This window comes from Phodopus roborovskii, unplaced genomic scaffold (assembly GCF_943737965.1).
Source record: "Phodopus roborovskii unplaced genomic scaffold, PHOROB, whole genome shotgun sequence".
Classification (NCBI taxonomy): domain Eukaryota; kingdom Metazoa; phylum Chordata; class Mammalia; order Rodentia; family Cricetidae; genus Phodopus; species Phodopus roborovskii.
The window spans coordinates 11,330,127-11,353,040 of record NW_026125391.1 but is presented as its reverse complement, the minus strand read 5'-3'; the positions used below and the strand labels follow the sequence as shown (position 1 = coordinate 11,353,040).

At 39.3% G+C, this 22,914-nt stretch overlaps 1 protein-coding gene across 1 annotated transcript in view; it reads left to right on the top strand.

Annotated features, from left to right (window-relative positions):
* Positions 1-924: 924 nt before the first annotated feature.
* The window catches only part of Crppa (CDP-L-ribitol pyrophosphorylase A), a 272,273-nt gene continuing 250,283 nt past the window's right edge, over positions 925-22,914 (top strand). The window contains exons 1-2 of the mRNA XM_051175086.1: positions 925-1,219; positions 10,195-10,471. Of these exons, the coding sequence (XP_051031043.1) occupies positions 969-1,219; positions 10,195-10,471 (528 nt within the window). The 5' untranslated portion in view covers positions 925-968. The remainder of the gene's footprint in view (positions 1,220-10,194; positions 10,472-22,914) is intronic.

The following is a 22,914-nucleotide window of genomic DNA, read 5'->3' as shown; positions in this document are numbered from 1 at the left end:
TGCTCTCTTTCCAGCTCTTCTCTTCCTTTCCCCGTGTGTCTCTATGTCTCTTTTCTCTTCCCTTTCTAAATAAACTCACTCAAGCTCTGTATGTCATGTTATTCTGTTCTGCTGTGGAACCTGCTATATTCTCCAATGTGGTCCTTTACCTTGCAGTCCCTCATGTCATGTGGGGACTCCCCCCCCCCCCCCCAGCTTTATCTTATAATTGAAACAAAAGAACAACAATTGTTGTCATTATCTGGTCACAACAAAAAACACACTTGCTCAACAAGATCACCGGTGGAACTTCGGAAACATTCCACGGGCTGCATACTAGACCAATCAAATCCCACATTTTGAGCTTGGAATACAGGGTTCAGAGACACTCTGTTTGGTGGTTACGTGAAGGTACGTCTGGAAATCAACCTGGCAGTCTGGATTCTAGACTTTTCCCATAACTTTAACTTGACCACTTGGTAAAATCAGTGCTCATCTGTGACTATCGAAATTCATATAACTGAGATGCACACATCTCGGTCTTGTACTGTAACTCAAATACAAATCTTTTCCACTTATCTAGAATGGGAACTGTGACTGTGTCGTGCATAGCTCTGTGTGTGTGTGTGTGTGTGAGAGAGAGAGAGAGAGAGAGAGAGAGAGAGAGAGAGAGAGAGAGAGAGAGAGAGAGAGAGAGAGAGAGAGAGAGAGAGAGAGAGAGAGAGAGAGACCCTAAATTGTGAAAGGGCAGCCATAGCAGTCTCAGCAGGGCCTGCCCGGAGGGAGAGAGGGAAGGGCAGGAAGAGCGCTCGCTGCCCGGGGCGCTGGGCCCAGGCGGAGAAGACTGGCTGGGCCGCTCCCGCCGGGATCACCACCTGGGGCCACCGTCCCGGAGTCCTCTCAGGGCCGGTCCTGGTCCACCCCGACCCGTGGTGGTGCTGGCGACAGGTTCCCTCTCTGTTCCCGCCTATACCGCGTGGTTCGGCGCCATGGAGCCCGGGCAGCTCAGTAGGCCGGCCGAGCCGGGGCATTGCGTGAGCGGCTCGCCGAGCGAGAGCGCGGCGTTTCCAGCGTCCCTGCTGTCTACCGCCGGGGCCGAGCCCTGGGGTCGCCCCGCAGCCGTGGCCGCCGTGCTGCCGGCCGGGGGCTGCGGGGAGAGGATGGGCGTCCGCACCCCGAAGCAGTTCTGCCGCGTCCTGGAGAGGCCGCTCATCAGCTACACCCTGCAGGCCCTGGAAAGGTAACTGGCGCTGGTCACCCGCCCAGAGCCCGGGCCCATCCTAACCGGCAGCAGCGTGGCGGGGATGCGGGCTTGGGCTGCCGACTGGGCAGAGCACAGGGGCCCGGGAGCTTTCGGTCCCTTTGAGGCCCCGTGGGCCCAGGGAAGGGCGACTCTAGGAGTGCCTTGTGCGCACTACTACCGCGCATGCGCGCCCGAGCGTGCTAATTTCCTGGGCAGGCGCTTTTTTATTTATTTCTTTATTTCCTTCCTTCCTTCCTTCCTTCCTTCCTTCCTTCCTTCCTTCCTTCCTTCCTTCCTTCCTTCTTCCCCTCCCTCCCTCCCCCCTCTCTTTTGCTCTCTCTTTAGTTTTCTTTCCTTTTTTCTTTTCTCTTTCTTTCTTTCTTTCTTTCTTTCTTTCTTTCTTTCTTTCTTTCTTTCTTTCTTTCTTTCTTTCTTTCTTTCTTTCTTTCTTTCTTTCTTTCTTTCTTTCTTTCTTTCTTTCTTTCTTTCTTTCTTTCTTTCTTTCTTTCTTTCTTTCTTTCTTTCTTTCTTTCTTTCTTTCTTTCTTTCTTTTTCTGGGAGACAGGCCTGGCCAAATATCAGGCAGTGGAGAGAATTTCAGAGTCAATTTCCGTCGTTCCATAGCGGGAAGGTTATTGGAGGGTGAGACTGAGGCCAAGACACCCTAGAAAAGAGACTGGAGTTGTTGGTTCCATCATGTCAGGAAGGCCCTGAAGACGTGGTGAGATGAGAAGAAGGGAAATGTAATTTGTGTTGTGATATGATGTGGCTGAGGTGAGTCTGTAAGGGCAGGAACCCATAGCGTTATAGTGGTCTCTAATTCTGCAAGGCCTTTACTCTTGAAGTCGGGTGGAGACCCATGGGATGCCTTAAACCAGGAAGGGAACTGGTTACATTTCAAAACAGCATTGTTTAGCAGGAGAGTTCGATAGAAAGCACTGTCCTTGGCATTTTGTGCTGAAGAGTAACTCTCTCTCCATCCCCAACACACTTTAGAAAGTCAAAGGGACAAAGTAATTGCTCATAAGATTATTTTCCTTTCTGATTATTGGCGTTTGGCAAATGGAAGTGTAAGAGGCTGTAATCATCCTTGATTAATGTAATCAGGCCAGTGGTTACATCTGAAATTCAGTCATCCCTGGAAGAGATTCCAGTTACCATCCCGTCGGTGGCTTTTATTCCTGTGTATAGTTTGGAGATTGCTTTGTAAAGCCATCTTGTCAATACCACACACCTACAGAGTTAGCAATGCAGACATGCTGGCACCACAGTATCCATGGCAGCAACTGGCTGGCTTACAATGGGTATGGCATCCCTGTGGGTAATGAATTGACTTGCAATGGACAAGGAATTCCAAGCTGGCAGTGAGATGGTCTGCAATGGACATGGCATCCAAGTTGGCAATGGGATGGCTTGCTATGGACATGGGCAGAAGAATCTTTGACTGCTTGGTAGTTATATGGAGGGATTTGTAGATGCTTTTTCATTTAACATCTCTTTACATGGGAGATGCTGTGTATTAATTTGCTTTGTTGCATGTACTGTGGTAGCCTGAGATAGGTGAACACTAAAAATTAATTTTTTAATGAAAAAGATGTCTGGAAAGGGTTTGGAAAATAATTATGGAATATAACATAAAATATAAATACTATAAAATAATTATGAAACGTGGCAAAATTATACTTGTTTTCCATTTTTTACTCAATTGAGTATAGCAGTTTGAAATCCCAATCACCTGCTAGGGAAATTGGGATAAATTATAACAGGTTATAACTCAGGAAACTTAGATTACTTTCTTATTTGATTAACAAGGAACTGAGATCAACAGTCTTAGTCCTTCATGCAATTATTGCTTTGTGACATGAGTCTCTATGAAGAAATTTTGTTTTAAGAAGCCATGTGACAAAAACATTATTGTCTGGGGCATTAAGTTCTGATAGGAGGCTCAGTTCTGTTCTTTAACTTATATATCCAAATGTTACTATTTAGAAAAATGCTCTTTCTGGCTCTGAAGTTGGAAATTATTTTGTCCCTCATAGTCACTGATTGACAGACCCACAAGAGCAGCAGTAGAGTAGTTCCCACAATGGAGTGACACTGTTTTCAATGGGGATGGTTGAAATGTCACAGAAGGAGGCAGTAGACATCACAATGTAGAGTCTGAAGAGCATCCAGAATGCCTCTGCTCATCCTCCTGACAGAGGAGAGGTAGGGTGATGCTCTCTTTACATGGAGTTATAGGATGGAGTTGACAGCTTAATGAACTTTAGCTCAGGAGTGGGGCCAGTTTTTTTTTTTTTTTTTTCTTCCTGCTGGACAACAGCTTTATCAATATCTGGAGATGTTTAAGATCTTGGCAGGGGCTGAAGTCAGCTGGGAAAATCCTACAGCTGGGTCACAGGGGTCAAGGCTCTCCTTCCTTCCTTTCTTCTCTTTTCCTTCCTTCCTTCCTTCCTTCCTTCCTTCCTTCCTTCTTTTTTCCTTCCTTCCTTCCTTCTTCCTTCCTTCCTTCCTTCCTTTCTTTCTTTCTTTCTTTTGTTAAGATACAAAATGTGGGGTTGGTGACTAGCGGACCACAGAAATAAAAATTCTTACCAGTAACCTGATTCCTGGTTTCAAATATGTATGGAAAGAAAATGTTTGTTAGTGTGGAATAGCTTTAAACAAAGACAAGCTCATGACTACGCAAGGACAAATAAGTGCAGTGAACCTGAACCATGCATATTTGAACAGATGGGTCTGGGCTGCCCTGACAGGTCTGCTTTGACCTCATTTGCCCTGAAAATTGAGGTTTCTTGGTCCCTCTGAGGTGGAAAACCCTTCTTAAGAGAACGTGTTCCTTGATATGGTTCATGTTTATCAAAACATTATAATTTTGCCTCTGATATCAATCACACATACATTGTTCTGGTCCATAACCTTGTAGCAGTCTTGAAGTGAACTTGTAACTATGGCCACACCTCCCCGGGTGTTGCCTCAGGCAGATGAAACTGGAAAAAAGGAAGCTTGAGGCATGGCTTTCCTTTGCTCTTTCTGGTGGATGAGTGGAGTAGGAAGGGCAGACAAGTGCTGTCATGGGTTCTTTGTACTTTTCTGTGTATTTGTTCTCCAATAAACACTCATGTATCATTTATCTTGGGTTTAATGAAATAATTACAACCTTGCCTTTATAACATTGTTTTTATAAATTAGTTTTTATTAAAATTAAAAAAAATCTTATTTTCCATACCAATCCCAGTTCCCGCTCCCTTCCACCCTTCCATTCCCCCCACCATCTCCTAATCCCACCCCCATGCACTCCCATGGGGTATCATCAAAGTCTGTCACATCATTTAGGGCAGGGCCAGGGCTTCCCCTGTGTATCTAGGCTGAGAGAGTGTCCCTCCATAAGAAATGGGCTCCCAAAACCCATTCATGCACTAGGAATATATACCGGTTCTACTGCCAGTGACCCCATATACTGCCCAACCCCACAACTGACACCTACATTCAGGGGACCTGGTTCAGTCTTATACAGGTTCCCCAGTTGACAGTCTGGAGTCCACAAGCTCCCAGCTGTTTCTGTGGGTTTCCTCAGCATGGTCTTGACCACTTCACTCATCATTCCTCCCTCTCTACAACTGGATTCCTGAGTGAGGTAACCCAGACACAGAAAGACAAATATGGTATGTATTCACTCATACGTGGATATTAGACATAGAGCAAAGGATAACCAGTCTACAATCCACACTGTCAGAGAAGCTAGGAAACAAGGAGGATGGTAAGAGAGACATACAGAGGGGTAAAGGGACAAAAATCTCTTGAGTAAATTGGGAGCATGGAGGAGGAAAGAGGGAGGAAGGAGAGAGTGGAAGGGAGAAGGGGAAGTGGGGGAGAACATGAGGCATCAGGAAGGTCAAGTTGGGGGAGGAACAGAGAAGGAGAAAAGGAATGTGATACCTTAATAGAGGGAGCTACTATAGGCTTAACGAGAAACCTGGCACTAGGGAAATTTCCAGGAATCCACAAGGATGACCCCGACTAAGAATCTAAGCAATAGTGGAGAGGCTACCTTAAATGCCCTTCCCCTATAATTAAATTGATGACTACCTCAAATATCATCATAGGGCCTTCATCTAGTAAGCTGATGGAAGCAGAAGCAGAGATTCACATCCAAGCTTTATAACCATTGAAAAGAGCCAAGCTCTTAAACCATTGAAAATTCTGCTGAGCTGGATAGATGAGAATTACTTGAGTGTTTCTCTAAATGAACAATACTGACCATGTAAGTTAAACCAAGATCATAAGAACAGGAGAGAGAAGATGTGAGAAATATTATGAGGTAATAGTCATTGGTCCAATCAAATAGTGATTCTGAAAGAGAAAAGTGCTTAAGATACTTTTAGTTGAATGGTAAGATATATTAGTTGATTAATTAAGAAGAAGGTCATGTCCAAGTGTTGGGAAGAAGTAAAGCTGTTGTATTTTGTACAGGTTACACAATTAGAGGTCTGTGTTGCCTTCCCTTTGAGACTCCTTCAAAACCAGGCCAAGAACAGCAGCTCTGAGGCTCACAGAGCTGAACTGTAGTTAGAGACTTGCTGTTGCTAAGGGATTAGCAGCCAGCCTGCCTCACTGCTAATTCAGTATTCTGTCATAAATCATCAAAGTGGGTACGAAGAGGTGGGAATCTATAGACAGTGGCTACAACACAGTTCAGAGTCAAGTTTCCATAAAGACAATCGTGTTAGAGAGTAGCAGCTGCCACTGTCCCCTTAAGGCTGGATTTCTGCAGCCTGCATGAGAGTCTTTTGTAGGTGTTAATAGGGCTTGATTTCCCCCAGGTTTTAAAAATAAGAATTGGTGTACATGTTTTGTTTTCAACGAGTTTTATTAAACCATCTGAGCAGAGAATGCTTGTAACATTTGTTATTTCAGGAGAAAATAACTTCTAAGATATTATATTTCCTCCTCAAAATGTCTGTAGGTGTTATGGAGCTCGGGGCTAGGTTTATATTTGTTGTGGAATGTGCTAGGAAGGAAATAATCATGAGGATTTGATAGAATTGGGCTGCCGGGGTCTGGTGTGGACTTGTTTTCAGCTCAGAGGTAGACCAGATGCTTCTATTCAGTGAGTATTTATTCATCATGCACTGTGTGAGGTACTTAAAGCCTTTTACAGTCTTATGATTTTTACATTATTAAAAGTCTTTTACAGAATTAAAAATTAATTCTATGACTTGAAAAGAATGTGAATAAATCCTTTGAAATACAAACAGTACTTACAAAAGCTTATAGGTCCTGGCTGTTTCCTTGGTTGTTGAACAAAATAGCATACTAAGCTCACTACTTCTTGAGTGGTATGAAGTAATGTTTCTAAACTACCACCTTTTTAAAGGTACTTTTTCCTATTTCATGCTAAACATTCTATTCTCATTTCTATTTAGCCTAATCAATGATGCTAAATTTAACTTAAAAGGATATAACGGTTACTGAAATGCACACTTTGCAAAACAGTGGTTTAAACATTTTAAAGCTGGGCATAGTGACTCACTTATATAAATCTGTCAATCAGGAAGGTGATGCAAGAGTTTGAGAACAGTTTGGTGTAGGTTGTGCATTTAAGGGCAATCTATATTGGACACCATCCCAACAACAGCACCCCCCCCCCCAAATAAAACAAACCCAGACCTACTATAAATTCAACTTAATAAAATTATGGCTACAAAGATGGTTTAGTAGTTAAGAGCACTTGTTGATCATTTAGAGGACTGGGTTCAGTTGCCAGTGCCCACATGGCAGCTCACACACATCTAGTCTCACTGAACTGCATGAACATGGGTATACATACATGTATGCAGGCAAAACACTCATACATTTAATAAAGCTAATACAATTGCAGGCAAAACACTCATGCATTTAATAAAGTTAATACAATTGCAGGCAAAACACTCATACATTTAATAAAACTAATACAATTGCCTGGGAATGTTCTAAAGCTACAGGTTTAGCTGTTTATGACGATTTATATCTAATTTATTATTGAACAAATATTTGAATTCTTATTTTTGCTTCTTTCATATTTTAGTTAAATGTAATTTTTCATTAAACTCTTAAAAGTTGTCTCAACTGAACTCTGAAAGAACATGTAATGAGAAGAAATAAAGGTAAACAGCTTAGGAATCAAGTTAATCTCTTGCTTTGCAAAAATATTCTGCCAATATTTATTATAATTCCTTCTATATTAAAAAGAGGTTAACATGGGACTACATTAGTAATTAGACAGACTTTGTAGCCGTGGCTGTCCTGGAACTCTCTTTGTAGATCAGACTGGCCACAAACTCATGTAGATCCTTCTGCCTTTGTTTACTAATTTTTGGGGATGAATCCTTTGCAAGTGCAAGGTAGGGGGTTGCACCCAGCTATGTAGTCAAAGGAGGTTTCCTGCATTCATCTGTGTCTGCAGCTGGAGAACAAGGACGGCTCAGATTTGGGTTACTAGGATAGGAGACTGGGGAGGACAGAATGGAGAAATAAAAGCAACACAGAGGCATGTTTGCAAGAGGATGTGTTCCCCTCTATACTGGTTTTCTCATCACTATGGGAGGATCAGCTTAAGGGAGTAGAAGCCTTAATTTGCAAAGGATACAGTCTGTAGTGGTGGGAAAGACAGTGGAAGAAGGTCAGAAACCTGGAAGCAGAGAATGTAGGCTTGGTTTTAAGCTTCAAAGGCCTGGTGACCCACTAATGTTAGCTATGCCTCTTGCCCTAAAGGTTCCATGACATCTTGAAATAGCACTATCAACTTGGAAACCAAATGTTCAAATACATAAGCCTGTGTGAGCATTTGGGACGCACATCACATTACTCTTCCTTCAGGAAGCTGCTAGGCAGGAAAGTAAAAGTGTTGTGGTAGAGAGGAGGCCTGTGTATTAGGGGACTGGCAGGAAGCAGTAAGGTCTACAAAGGCCTGGACCAGAGCCAGTAGCATGGCTCTAGGGTGAGAGGGATCATCCAGAAGTAGTAAGAATAGATTGTGCTGGGATAAGATTGGGAGACATTAAGAACAGCATTAAGTATTAGACATAAGAGATTATAAGAAAGAATGATGGATCACAGCTGTGGGATTTGAGCCAGAACCTTTCAGAAATCCACAGTGAGTCAGGTCTGAAGAGTAGTGATTTGCCGGTTGCTTTAATGTTTGTGAATAGGATAATTTCCATACTCCTAGTACAGTGTAAGTTCTAGAGTTGTCAAGAATGAGAGTGGTGTCTGGATGGGATAAGCAAACCAAGGAACAATTTACAATCCTGCAGTCTTTATCATCTGTAATGACTACACATTACTCTTGGGCATTCTATGTTATTGTGTCTTTTTTTTCTTAATCAATTAGCCATTTTGAAATGTCTGATAAAATATAAAAGTAATTGAATACCTCTTACTTAGGATCTGAAGTTAAAATCAAGGAAACCAACCCATAAGTGTTATAAGATATTACACATTCAATAAACATTTTGATATTTTGTATAATGCAAGAGAGATATGTGTTGCCATGGGGCCTATATTCTAGAAGATGCATTAAATAAAACAAATCAAATCAAACAAAACACAACAAAACAAAAGGAATATTGTATTGTCAATGAAAAAGACAGCATTTTTCAATCTTTATTCATTTTGAATAAAGTAGAAATACAGAGGTATGTATTTCTATGAAAGACAGTAGATACTGTATGAATCTATTACATAAATTATAGAAGTATATATTATTAATTATCATATAATTGTCTTCTGAAAAATACTTTTGTAGGTGTTTTTCTGAGTCCCAGCAGTCATTTCCAAATAAATACAAAAAACTTAATATAAATTATAAATGCTTGGCCAGTAGCTCAGGTTTATTATTAACTAGCTTTTACAACTTAAATTAACCAACTTATTGCCAATGTGACTTGTGGCTTTACCTGCACTCCAGCATGTCTTGCGCTGTCTCTTGGAGACTCCTCTGATTCTGTCCTTCTTCCTCCCCTCATTCTGAGTTCAGCTTTCTCACCTAATTTTATCCTGTTCAGCTATTGGCCAGTCAGCTTCTTTATGAAACCAATCATAGTGACGTATAGTCACACAGTGTAAAGGAATATTACACATACCTCTGCCCAAGGTGGTGTAGAGGCATTACATGAATATACAAATTAAAAATGAGATGTGCATAATACATGTTAAGTGATTTTCTTGTTTTCTGTAATTTTGATACTCGATGTATTTTTAGGACTTAACTATTCTAGCATGAATGTATAGGATTTTATCATCTTATAATTCTATTTAAATATTATTATTTTAAATTACTTTTTGTAGTTGGCATATAAAATGTTAGAAAATTTAAGTGATTTTTTTTTTTCTCAGAATTGACACTGTGGGCCAGAGGCATTTTCTGGTGTGGGTCTGTTGGAACATGCAGGTCCACATTGTCACTTGCTGGCTAGCACTAGTATCCACAATCCTGTTAAACTTTCTCATTCCTGAGTCAGCCATTATGGACTGTGTTCAGACAGTTTTCTTATTTGAGTGGTGGGCTGCAGCTTGTGGGATATCTTTGATAGTCAGCTGGTAGGACTCAATAGTGTTTTGTGTTGCTCTTTCCCTACTACAGGAGAAAGTAATAGGGAAAATATAAATTTAAAAGTATATTTTTTTGTGTGTTTTCTCAGACAATTTACAGATATACTATTTGTTCAAATTTAATTGAAGTAAAAAAAATCTAATGTATCTAATACTTTATGTACGATGCCACGTAAAATACATACAATGTGAAAAGTCACCTCTATTGATAGTGTGAAATGCTTCCTGATTCCCAGACCTGATCAAACTACATGACAACTGAGCTTTCAGCTACAATCTCCCAATGTAGATCAATGGATACTTATTTATACCGGAATTCAGCTTTCTTTTATTAGCTTTAGAGTCCACTTATATTAAATGCACCCATGCTTCCTTTGTAGAGTATCCTGGATAAAAGACATTGTTGTGGCAGTGACAAGAGAGAACATGGAAGCAATGAGAAACATCATCCAGAGGTATGGGCATCAGCGCATCTCACTAGCAGAGGCTGGACCCACACGCCACAGGTCAATTTTCAATGGACTGAAAGCACTGGCAGAGGACCAGCCAGACTGTAAACTCACTAAACCACAAGTTGTGATTATCCATGATGCTGTGAGACCTTTTGTTGATGAAGATATTCTCCTGAGAGTTGTCATAGCAGCTAATGAACATGGGGTGAGTGTTGACACTGAGGTTGGATAAGGTGTGATCACTGTGCTATGGTTAATTTGCTGAATTTAGATAGAAATATGTTTAACTGTTTCTAAGTAGGTACAATGACCTGAAGCTATTACTTTAAGGCTGTCATATCACATAGAATGTGAGACTTGAACTTTTTTTTTTGGTCATCTCATTTATCAGATTATGATATGAGCGATTGGAGGATACACTAATGATGCCATCAGAATATATGCCTATTACACTCATTCAGTCCTTCCTTATCCCCTTATAAGTAGGTAGCTTTCCTTTTTCTTTTCATGCTATACTGTACCATACTGTTTAATTATATGCATATATTACTGGCTAGAGGATATGAGGTTTATTTCTTCCTGACATTGTAGGTAATGGACATGAGTTATGAAAGAGGATATAAAACTAATTATTTTTCTAGTTCTAATTTTGTCCTGAATTCTTTGTTTTTGGTGGTGGATGAGTATATCAAATATATTCAATACTGAAAATGTTCAATTTAATATACAGTTTCATAGTTTCTATTTCAATGCCAATTCTTGCTGTATATAATTTCATTAAGTTGTATAGACTTTGGGACTGGTTAATTTTGGTTTGGATGTTTTCATTTATTTGAAAGGTTTTTTTCTAGTGAAATTTCTAAATATATATATATATATATGTATATATATATATATATATACACACACACACAGATGGAACTTTAATGAGTTAAATTTGTAAGCAGTTGTATTTCCAAAATGCATAGAAATCTGGCAGAAGTGCATGATATATGACAGCTAACAAACACTTGGCCCATGGAACTTGATTTTGTACCTTGAATCTTTCAGAAATGGCTTATTTTCTAGAGTACATGTCCACACGTGACTTTTGCATTGCTTACAGTAAGTCGCTTGAAGATAACAAGATTGTTTTCCTTTCCATGTCACTCAGATAAACACAGGCTGTGAAATTGCCTATTGCCATGTGTCAAGCATGTTTACCTTTTTCTGTTCTTTCCAGGTAAACATCTGTAAATATGGCACAGATACCAAACTTAAGTTTTCATCCTAAATTTTAGAGAGAGAGAGAAAAATATGTGATGCTACTCATGGGGAAACATGAATAAATGTCTACTCACTTCAGATAGGGAGCCAATGACAGATTAAAGTAAGGATACCACCAATGTCCAAACTGCTGAGCCAATGAGTTTAATTGGTGTTATTTATAATAATGTGGGTGAGTAGACTCACAGTTGCAGAAGTGATGTAAAGACAGCTGCATCACTGAGAGCCTGCCCCTGCCTCGGTAGCATTCAGACGAGCTGGAAACACCGTACACCCTTCAGCAGCTCGGTAGTATGGAGAGGAGGCCTTTTCCCAGCTTTGGTCTTAGTGTCTTCTAGGCATTTCGGCTGGTGTCTTCTTCCAGGTAGTTTGGCTGAACTCTTCAAAGCAGGTGGCTAGGCTGCCTTTTCTAGGCATCTCAGCTTGTCTGAGAGTCTTCTAGGTGGCTGTTTTCTCTTTTCCAGATACTACCCAGTCCTTACTGGGGAGGGCGAAGCCTAGAGTCATTGCTCAGTTTTCAGAGACTTCATGAAGCCTCAAAATTGTTTACGTCCTGAGCTTAATACACTTCCCCACCAGGCTGGAAGTTTGCCTCTGAGGAAACTGCTTCACAACATACAGAAATGTGCTGTGGGATATTTGATTGCACTGATACTCTGAGACTATTAATAAAGTTAACCTTGAAAAAGTGGGTGGAGTCAGCAACTAGCCGACAGGAGTTAGTCATTCATAGGGAAGCTAGGAATACCATAGAGAGGCAAAGGAAAGAGAAGGGAGGGTCATAGAAAAGATATGTGAGCATTTCCATCTGGGAAATGTGGAGAGAGGATCATCTGGTTATTCCTCCACGGCTTTCTTGATCTGTCAGGTTTTTATCCGAATATCTGACTCCTGGGTTTTTGTTAATACTAGAAAAATTTAGATAAATGCTTCAGAGATGGTATAGTTTAGTAGATCTCAGATTTGTTTTTATATTGGGAATTTCCTTGGTACTGTCTTAAGTGACAAAAGATTGTATTTCTTGTTCTAATAACATTGTTTCACATGTTATTAATAAATCTTATCAAAATGTATGGCAGTTACTTTTTGTTAAACATGTCAAGGAGAAGTTTTGAAAAGACGCTGTCTGTAAAAATGAATTGAGTGATCAGGCCTGCAGTGATGTGGAGAAGTTGGAGACCTCATCTCTATATAGCTTTACCACCCCCCACCGAATACCCATTGCTTGCTTACCTCTGTGGTTGGTAGTATTATCCCATGACACATAGACAGATGCATTAACTTAGCAGAGATCTAACTTCCCCTAATCCCAAAGCTGGCATTGTCATTAGATAGCATTGATAGCTGATAAAGCTTTCTTCATCTTGCTGTAACCACCCCTTTGATATTTTCCACCAATGCATTTGAAAGTGTCTTGTTATTATAAAAACTGCATGAAAGTGCTTCTATACTGGAACACAAAATTTAGAGTAACTCAAATCTATGTTCCCAGGCTATGGTTACTCAAATTTGGCTCCAGAATAAATGATCTCTTATTCCTCCTGAGATGAGAGCTCTGTTGTTTTTCATTGAAAAACATTTGTGACAATTCTTATTAAACTGTCATTTTCTTAAATTGTGAATTAAACTATTTTTAAAATCCAGTCACATATATATCTTAAAATCAACAACTTGTATTTTCAATGAAATCTGGACCTTTTTAATTACATTTAAGAACATGATTTAAAACCAAGACTTTATGGCATTAAGTTTTGGGGGGAAAAAAACATAAGAAATATGGTTTCATTTGGAGAAATTGCTTTGCTTTTGTGGATGGGAAATGATGCTTTTCATGAATCGTAAAAATCATGAGTTTCATATGGATATGTGTATTAAGGGTTTTTCTCATTTTATTAATTATTAACTAGATGTTACAGTTGGTTCAAACTGAAATCCAGAGAAACACAAACTATGCATAAAAATCAGTCCTTAGATGAACTGAAAGACAGACAAACTGGATTTTCATGGAGGAGTCACCCATTCCCCACTAGATAGAACATATTTGCAGGTTTACAGGCAAAGTTCATTGAACATTGCTCTGGTTATCTGCAAGCTTCATAATGATGAAGAGCTTAAAGGTTAATTTCTGGTAATGTGGGTGGCTCCACTCAAAAGAACAAGTTTTCCACTGATGCAATCCTGTCCAAAGTTTCCATAAGGGGTTGGCAGTACCTATAATACTGCCTCAGTAACCCCAGTAACATGCGAGTGATGCTTCTTGCCAACTTAGACTTGGACTCATGAGAAAACAAGTGTAGTTGAGATAAGAGTAGTTGTATCTAGTCACAGGGTGGCAAATATTGCCATTGTTTTAACCTGTCTATAAAATGTGAAGAGTGATCCCAGTCATGGCTGCTTAGCTAGAACCGCTGTCTTCATTCCATTTTAGTTAAAAAACTATCAATGGAGATGGGATACACCAATCAACTAAGAATAAGGTTAGCTTCACATAGAAGCTTGGAGTGTCACCAGCACATGGTTCCCTCTGTGTGGTTACATCCTCAAGGTTCACGTGGAGGAAAGGTAGCTTCTATAGGGTCAGTGGCTAGATTCTTACAGAATTATCTCTTTCTTACTATTAATATTAATTTGGGTATAAAATGCTAAGTGGATTTTTCCATTATTTTTAAAATAGATTATGTCATTTTTTTCCTGTTTTCTTTTTCCTCTGTTTTTGAGAAGTCTGTGAAATGAAATTGGACCGTTAAAATTGTTCTCCCATGGAGATGGAGAGATGGTTTAGTGGGCTGCCTCATCCAGCCCTGATATGAGGGTTTGTGCCCAGTCTTATTATAATTCATTAGGCCATGGTCTATGGATGTCCTGTAAGGCCTGTTCCTGTTTTAAAATGGACATGGAGAAGGAGTTGATATGAGAAAGAGAGGGTGTGCGGGGAGGGCCTTGGAGGAGTAGAGAGGGAAAACTATATGAGTTTTGAGAGAAGGATAACAGTTTAAAAAAAGAGCATGTATTATTTTTGTAGGACTTAAGTTCCTATCCTAGTGTTCTTGACTTGTGGCTCACAGCACCTGTAACTCAGACTTTAGGAGAACTAATATTCTCTTTTGCCTCTGTAGGTGCCTGTACTTTTGTCCACAAGCCTACACAAACACATCATTTAAAAAAAACAAAACACTATCAAGTAAATTGCTGATATTCTCTTGCCTTTAAAAAAGATGTTTATATATTTTTCTCTCACAGTTATCCAGTTTGTAGAAATGGGATATGAGCTGCCTTTTTCCTTTACTTTGGGTTTATTGTCCTTTTTGAAATTGGATTCATGTCTTTATTCTAGAAAATTCTGAACCATTGTCTGGTTATTCTCTCCCATATTTTCTCTCTGCATATGTTTCCCTTTTCCTTATGCGTATGCATGCTACATCCTTTAATTCCATACTCATGTCTAGCTTTTCTTTCCTGTTTCTTGTGTTTTCTGGGTGCAGAGTCCTAGGTGATCTGGTTTCTATTTCGTTCACTTTTTTTTTTTTTTTTTTTTTTTTTTTGTAGCTGTATCTAATCTCCTGGTTAGGAATCCATTTAATATTTTTCAGTTTTTTCTAGTCCATTTTCCAATGTGATTAGTCCTCTTCTGGTTTGGATTTTACATTTTGTCCTTTAATATTTAAACCATTTATGTACACTGCAGCTAATTGTACTTCTTGGTAGCTCTCCAACTTTTCCTTTCTGTTCACTTTTGCTCATGGTTTATTTCCTCTTTTGCCTTATAGTTTGAGCTGCAACAGATGTTGAGGAACGAGTTCTGCTCTTGTTTGGCAGGACTTTATCAGGGAGAATCCCATGGACATGGGAGAGGGTGCATTTCTGAGGCATGGATTTATGTTCTTTCTGCCAGCAATTCCAAGCACATTACCAACTTCGAGCAGCATTGCATTGATTCTTGGCTTGTGGTTTTGTAGATCCTGGGTAACATTAATTCAAACTCTTCCTCCACATATGTCAAGCTGATCATTAGACTTTTCAGGAGCAGCTGCCCCTGCTGTATAGGGCTAAAGCCAAGACAGTCTTGCTTGCGGGCTTCTTTGACTTGGGTGTTCTCCATTTTAAATGGGGGCTGTGTCCTTTGTGTCAGAGCCTTGTCCTAACCAAGTGGAATAGGCTTGAGATGTTAGTTATCATTCTTTGTTGTCTATTAAAGTTAAATATCCTTGTTAACCCAAAACATTTTTCATAATTTTATTTTCTTTGTTTTTAGCTATTGCCTTTGTTTCTCCTAGGAGATTTTTGTCAAGAGTTGAGTCATATTTTAAAAAGTCTTTTTGCAAAATTCTGACTTGTATTTACTGGGTTTTTTTTTTAATTGCAATGTTTTTTTTTTTTTAAAGAAAATCTTAGAACCATTTTGATAAAAATAGGAATCTCCACCTTTTCTAAATGGGAAGAAATCTTAAAGTTCTATAGTTAAGATGTTAACTTTGTGAATAACAACAACAATTTCTTACAAGGAAATGTTAGAGAGTAAAAGCATGCTGGAATATTAAAGGATGTCTAAAAGGTGGTTGAGACTCATTTGTACAGGGCCAGCCAGGCTATTGCAACTAGGGGAATTGGCAGTGTCCATATACTGCATACTCTAAGAACTGATAATCATAGCATGGATTGTAAAGGATACAATATTCACCAGTTTCCAATAGACTTGCCCCTGGAAGAGTCATGGGAAGCTGCTTGTGCATCTTCTTTCCCTTAGGTGAAATTTAATGTTTGGTATGTATGGTACTGTTTTCCTAATCAACGTATAGAAATAGATCCTATTTCCTTTCTACACTTCCATATCCCAGCTTATTTCCCAAGGCATAGCAATATGGCTTGCTCTAGAACTGTTCTTTCTAATATCTTGGCACTTCCAGATTTAGAAACTAAATGCATTTTCAGTATGCTTTATAATAAAGGATTTCACTGGTCTTTGTTCCAAGTTCTTGAAGAATCTATGCACTTGGACTTTCTAATTAATAGGTTTTGTCTGTTTTATTTCTGATCCTGGGATCACAACTGAACTGGTGCTCATAAGATGATGTAATTTGGAATGGGAGTTGGTTACCAAAAAGGCCTGTACTGCAATTAGAAGGTTAATGCTTTTTGACCTGTCCAACCATCATAGATGGTAAGTGGGCTACTGATTAAATTGAATCACAGGGATCAATTCAATGCATCATTCGTATATCAGGAAATTAGTAAATCTGTGGACACTGAGGCTCAGAACAGCTGTCTGCCTGATTATTGTGACCACACTGGGGTTCTGAGTTGTGTGTTCTGAATCCATGGAAACTTTGTATTCCAGATTCTTTGAGACCATACCCAAGATCTCTTCATTTGGGAGTTGGTCTGATGCCGTGATCAACCTAGAATTGTAAGTGTGGCATGATCCTGAGATTTGGGTGTTGGTTTATGTGACCTGTGTAAAGACATTGGGGACATTCTGGATTTGTGGCTAGTGGGTGATCTGAGCACCCACCTGGCTCCGTTGTCTGAAGCAGGAGCATTGTCAGGGATTGCACACTTCAGTCTGTGATGTCTATGGGTAGCTACTCTGAGAATTACACCACAGTGTGCCAGGGGGAGCTGAAACAATGAGTAGTCCTCACACCCGGCATCTTAACTGGCTCTTCCTTCTTGAGTGGCTCTTCTGGTATTACGACTCTGTTTTCTGTAATTACTTTCCTCTCTCCTTTTGTCTGCTCTTCTCAAACCATCTTTTATTTGGCTCCCTTATTTTATTTCTGTTTCAATAATCTACTGATCTCTGAGAAACCTAAATCATGCCTATATTATTGGTTTATTCATAAAACTTAAAGTAAAATGTATATATTTACAATTTTGTGGTGTAATCATGATTTCCTTTTGTTTGTTTGGTATTGGATTCTCCATTAAATGTATAAAGACAGAGGTGTATGTGAAAAACTTAATTTCATATCTAGGAATATACTATTGTTGTGAAGAGACACCATAACTGTGGAAACTCTTATTAAAAAAAAAAAAAACACATTTAATGAGACTGGCTTACTGGTTCGGATTTTAGTTCATTGTTGTCATGGAGGGAAGCATGGTAGCATGCTAGCAGACATGATGACATGATGCTGGAGGAGGAGTTGAGAGTTCTACATCCTGACCTGCAGGCAGCAGGCAGAGAAAGTAACCCTGGGCTTAGCCTAAGCATTTGAAACCTCAAAGCCCACTCCCTGTGACAAACTTCCTCCAATAAAGCTGCACCTACTCTTACAAGGCCACTCTTCCTAATAATGCCACTTCCTATGAGCCTATGTGGACCTTTTTCAACCAAACTACCACAACAATCTAAACTATTTTGTCATTGGAAGGTCAAAGGGAAAGGCTTACACCTTGGGAGAGAAGGGGGCTGCTGAGATCCCCAGTTGCTAGCTTGGAACTATCAGGCTAAAAGCAGTTAGGATGACTGCTTCTCCAGGGCCTCTGAGGTTGTTTTCAGGATAACATATAGCAGCAAGATTCGTGTGCTACCATTTGACATTGAGACTGGGGACTAGAACTGTCAGGGCCTCAGGGTGTTCTACTCTTCTCATCTACTGTTCCTGTATTCATCTAAATAGATGTCACGGAACCCTTTGTGAACTACAAGATCACCAGTCAGGGTCCTAGTCCTTACTGATGGTGTCTGCGAAATCCAGAGCCAGGGCAGGCATTTCTCAGCAAACCATGCACAGATCTCTAAAAAAGAACCACTACAGAGTACAGGATATTGTAAAGACCTGTGAACATTCCTCCCCTATTCATGCCCTCCCCTAATTGAGGGAGATTGAAAACATGTATTCTCTGTTCTTATTCTTTTTGCCTTTTCTCATGCCACAGCTAACCTTTGGAAATAAGACTATTACTTCTTTGTGCATAACACACTTGTATGTAGACATGGACTCCTACTAACATACTGAGATCTCCAAAATCTCCTATGCTCAGGCCCTCTGAATTCAAGATCTTCATTCAGCATGCAACCCAGTGGAGCACCTTGAATTTATCTTTTTTCTTGACTGTGTCTTTAGATGCATGTTGGAATATTTTAACCCTCTCTAAATTGGCCTTGAAGTTGATAATGGTGGTGGGGACATTGATTCTTGCCCCGACCCCTTCCAACACTAATTAATACAATCACATGTAGATGTCAGAAGGTGACTTTCCACTGGTGTGGTTGGTAGTTTATAGGCTGAGTATCAGACAAATAGCTATTACTTTGAAAACTATTGTAATAGTCCATATGAGAGATAATGAAGGCCTATCTAAGCCACTGAGGTGGAGATCGAGTTAGAGAATTATCTGGGGCTGACTGGACTGGTGGTGTAAACCACTGTCCCTCCTCTTTCCCTGACACTGGGCCTCATTGCTTCTCTGCAGTATTTCTGTCCTCTACCTTCCCAGAATTTTCTGGGGAGTAAAGCTTAGATACCAGTCTCTCACTACACTTTTGCCTGGGTAGCCATGGAAATTGTATTCATGTAAGAGGTTTTACTGTCTGGGTCTTCTTTAACACTGTGTCATAGGTCACCTTACTTCTTAATCCCATAGAGCAAAACTCCATGCACTTATTGCCTACATTGGGTTGAGCATCAAGTATTTTATAACAGGATGTTTTTTACTTGTGAGAAGGCTATTAGTTTTTTTTTTTTTTTTTTCACCATTTAAATTCTGTTACAGAGAGGTACTCAAATGTGACTTTCTACCTAACGCAATTCGTTGACATAGGAGTAGGCAAATAAGCTATAGGATGGTTAGCCGCCTCTCTGTTTGCTTCTCGGACCCTAAATTAAGGATCACTAATGTTGTAGTCATGAAGTGATTAGAGAATCTAATAATTCAAAGTATTATGATGTCTTTATCTTTATTCTTTAATAAAATAACTAGTTTTGTTATTTAACTTTTTTTTTACTCTTTAATGAAATGATAAACCTTTAATAAAAGAACTAATTGTCTTAAATTAGCAAGTGATTGACAATAATGAGAACATATAAGTGGCTCTGGATAATTCGCTGTTGATTAGGTTAAGAAAACTACCAGGAGTAGTTTCAGACTGTTATAAAAAAACACTTAACACCAAAGTTTTTCATAGACATCATTTTTTTTTTTTTTTGTATAAGAAGAACTATTTTTTTTTCAATCTCGATTTTTAACTAGTTTTAAATTAAAATGAGTTACTTACATTGTTTCTTTGGAGGCAGTGACATCTGTGTAACTGGAGACCTTGCTAGGGCTGTATCTGTATAATCTTGGGCTTATGCAATGTGGCTATATTTAGCAGTGATTAATGGTACTGTGGCAATCCTCTTAGCTTCATTTGTGTTCATCAGGAGAAATATTTGTTAGCATTCAGCTTTCTAACCCCAAGCTATGGATTCTGGGCATGTATCTTGGGGCAGAGATAGAAAATCACTTGACAGTGATTTATTCTGCATTTGAAAATTTGACTTTTAAGCAGAATTAATGTGACTAATTACTTGTATTTGATTGTGATCAGGGTGCTAGAAATCTGACATATTTGTGTGTAAGTGACATACTCATCATTCCTGGAATACTGAGTTCCATATTGCTGCAGAAGAACAACTTTTGTATAGCTTTGAATCCAGAGATAGTGAAGTGATTCTTTTGTAAAATAGTGAGCTTTAAGAACCGAACCACCCCACTGAACAGGTGAAACTGTATTTAATCATGCTTCAGAAGCTCCTTACTGCTCCCAAAGCTTTTGTATGGCTTGATTTTAAACCACCTTTGTATATCTGTCCTTCAGATGAGGTTGGGAGAAGTTATGTTGAGGATGGATGATTCTACCTAGTTATTCAGTGAAATAAGGTTTATTAACAAACTAGTGCAATATTTGGCAATGCTAGAATGAAGGTGAATATTTTATTTCCAGGAGTTAAATTTAGCCAGTGATATGGAGCTCCTTTTATCGCTTTTGTTGTGCATCTAGTTTAGTTGTGCTTCATAGGGTAGCAGAATAAGATTGTCTCTCTGTCTCTGTTTTCTGTCCTATACACACACCTCTTAAAACTTTCTGTAAACACAACAGAGGTGTGTTTCCATGGCGATTCTAAATTCTATCAAGTTGACAATGAAGGTGAATCATCACAATGTTCTAGCATCTTATCTTAGGATTTCCCCTTGCTTTGGTGTGATGGTTTTAAGACTTTTCTATTACAGCTTGATTCTTGTGCATTTTGAGAGAATAGCCCATGCAAGCTTCTTCACTGAAGCTTCTCCTTCAACTTCATCCTCTAAAAGTCATCTTCCTGCTCATCAGCTGTAAAACTTACTCCTTCTGTGGATTATTGCACTCTGAGGGGTAGATGGCTTTGTGGATGTACTCTGACACCCTCTTCTTTTATCTTCTGTCTGTTGTCCTCTACAACTTCTAAGTACTACAGTAACATACAGGTCAGAGCCGCTCAGCCTGAAGACCACTAGTGCTGTGATTTCAGAGGGAATAGCTGTTGACAGCGTTTTCACAGTTTCTGGTGTTACTTTACTTGATAGTTCAGAGTCTCAGGAGGCTTATGTCCATCAAGAAGAGGTATTTCTACTGTGCACTGTCCAATTACCTATAATGCATATGCTGATTAACTTGTCATAAGCTAGGGTAATCTCAGAAGAAGGAATCTCAAACAAAAATGTGCCTCTATTATGTTGGTCTCTATCAGAAATTAGATATTAACCTTTCACTTTAATTCTGTAGACAAATCTATCAGGCTTTTCTTGATTGATGATAGATATGGGAGGACCCAGATTACTATGGATAGTGGCAACTCCAAGCACAGACACATATGCATATTACCAACAATGAAAGCAAAAGAGGCACAAAGAGGTGAGGGTACAAGGGAGGGGTTGGAGGGAGGGAAGGGAAGGAGAGAATGATGTACTTATAATCTTTTAAAAATCATTAAAAAGTAAACTAAGCAATTCAAGGAGAGAGCAAGCCAGTAAGTCGATTTCCTCCATGGCTTCTGTTTCAGTTCTTGTCTCTAGATTCTTGCCTTGAGTTCCTCTTCATGATAGACTACACAGTGTAAGATGAAATGCATCCTTAACTTCTCTCTTAAAGTTGCCTTTGCCTTTGGTGTTTATCACAGCAACAGAAAGTCAACTAGGGCAATGTAGATGCCTGAGGAGGAGTGTGTATTAGTATATAGCTCATAAAGTAAATACATTTTTGTTTTGTTTTGTGTTTTAGTTTATTAGGGATAGGGCCTTCCTGTATAGCTCAGGCTGGCTTCAAACTCAGTGCTCCACCTGACTCCTGGGTGCTGGAATTACAGCACTCATCATCATGCCCAGCTTTAATACTGTTATTAAAAATAGTAGGTGGAGGTGGTATTTGATTTCCTTCCTTTTGTGATTTGTGTCACTGATGACTACCATGCAGGGACACATGTAAATACTTTAACAGATGAGAGGCAGGTCACCACAGTAGGGCCACAATGTTGTGTTCCATTTGGAGCTCATTAGGCTAACTCCTAAGCATCTTTGATAATATCTGGATGATGTCTTATCTAAGAAGCTTCCCAGAGAGCTAATGTTTTAGAGGGAAGCATTTGTGTCCATACTTGTGTCATATGTATGACACTTTTATAATAGAAAACATCACATAAACAGGGACTCATTGTACATGTGGCTCTGTACAGAGATGTGTGAACAGACACAGCCCTGCCTGGAGGCCTGTAGCATCAACATCTTGATTCTGCATCTGCTTTTGTCAGATGGGTTGTGAGTGATGGCAAAAGGGCCAGCAGAAGCCTTAATTCAGGATTCCGTTTTAAGAATCTTGTGTAATGAGACCTTTGAAGCTGCTGTCATCAGGCACTAATATTCTTACTGATTTTTGAGACATGCAGAGACAAGACCTAGCGAGTGTTTGAATTTACCTATCCCACTCTAGTGGTATTTAAAATGTGGATGAATTCTGCTTCAGTAGTCAAGAGAAAAGGGATCTCACTACTCATTTTTGAAACTGTTCTGTATGGGTTGACATTATGTGGAGTACATTGGACACTAATACATCTAGTATAACAAGCTTACCATTGATTTTGAAATTCTTTCTGCCCCAGTTTTACTCAGTCATCCATTCTACCCAATGGATAAACATAATCTGAACTTTGTCATTCTCTGGCTTTTCTCTTTAGTTATGCCACATGCATGACTTCTGTTTTACATCTATTTTTACTTTTTTTGGAAAATAGTATTTAGTGAAATTATTTCATTTAAGTCTGTACAGTTATAACTTCATTCATAATCATTACTTCATTCATAATCATTAATATTGCAATTCATTTGATTTACAAATGAGGTTTACTTTTCTAAGTCCTTGCTACT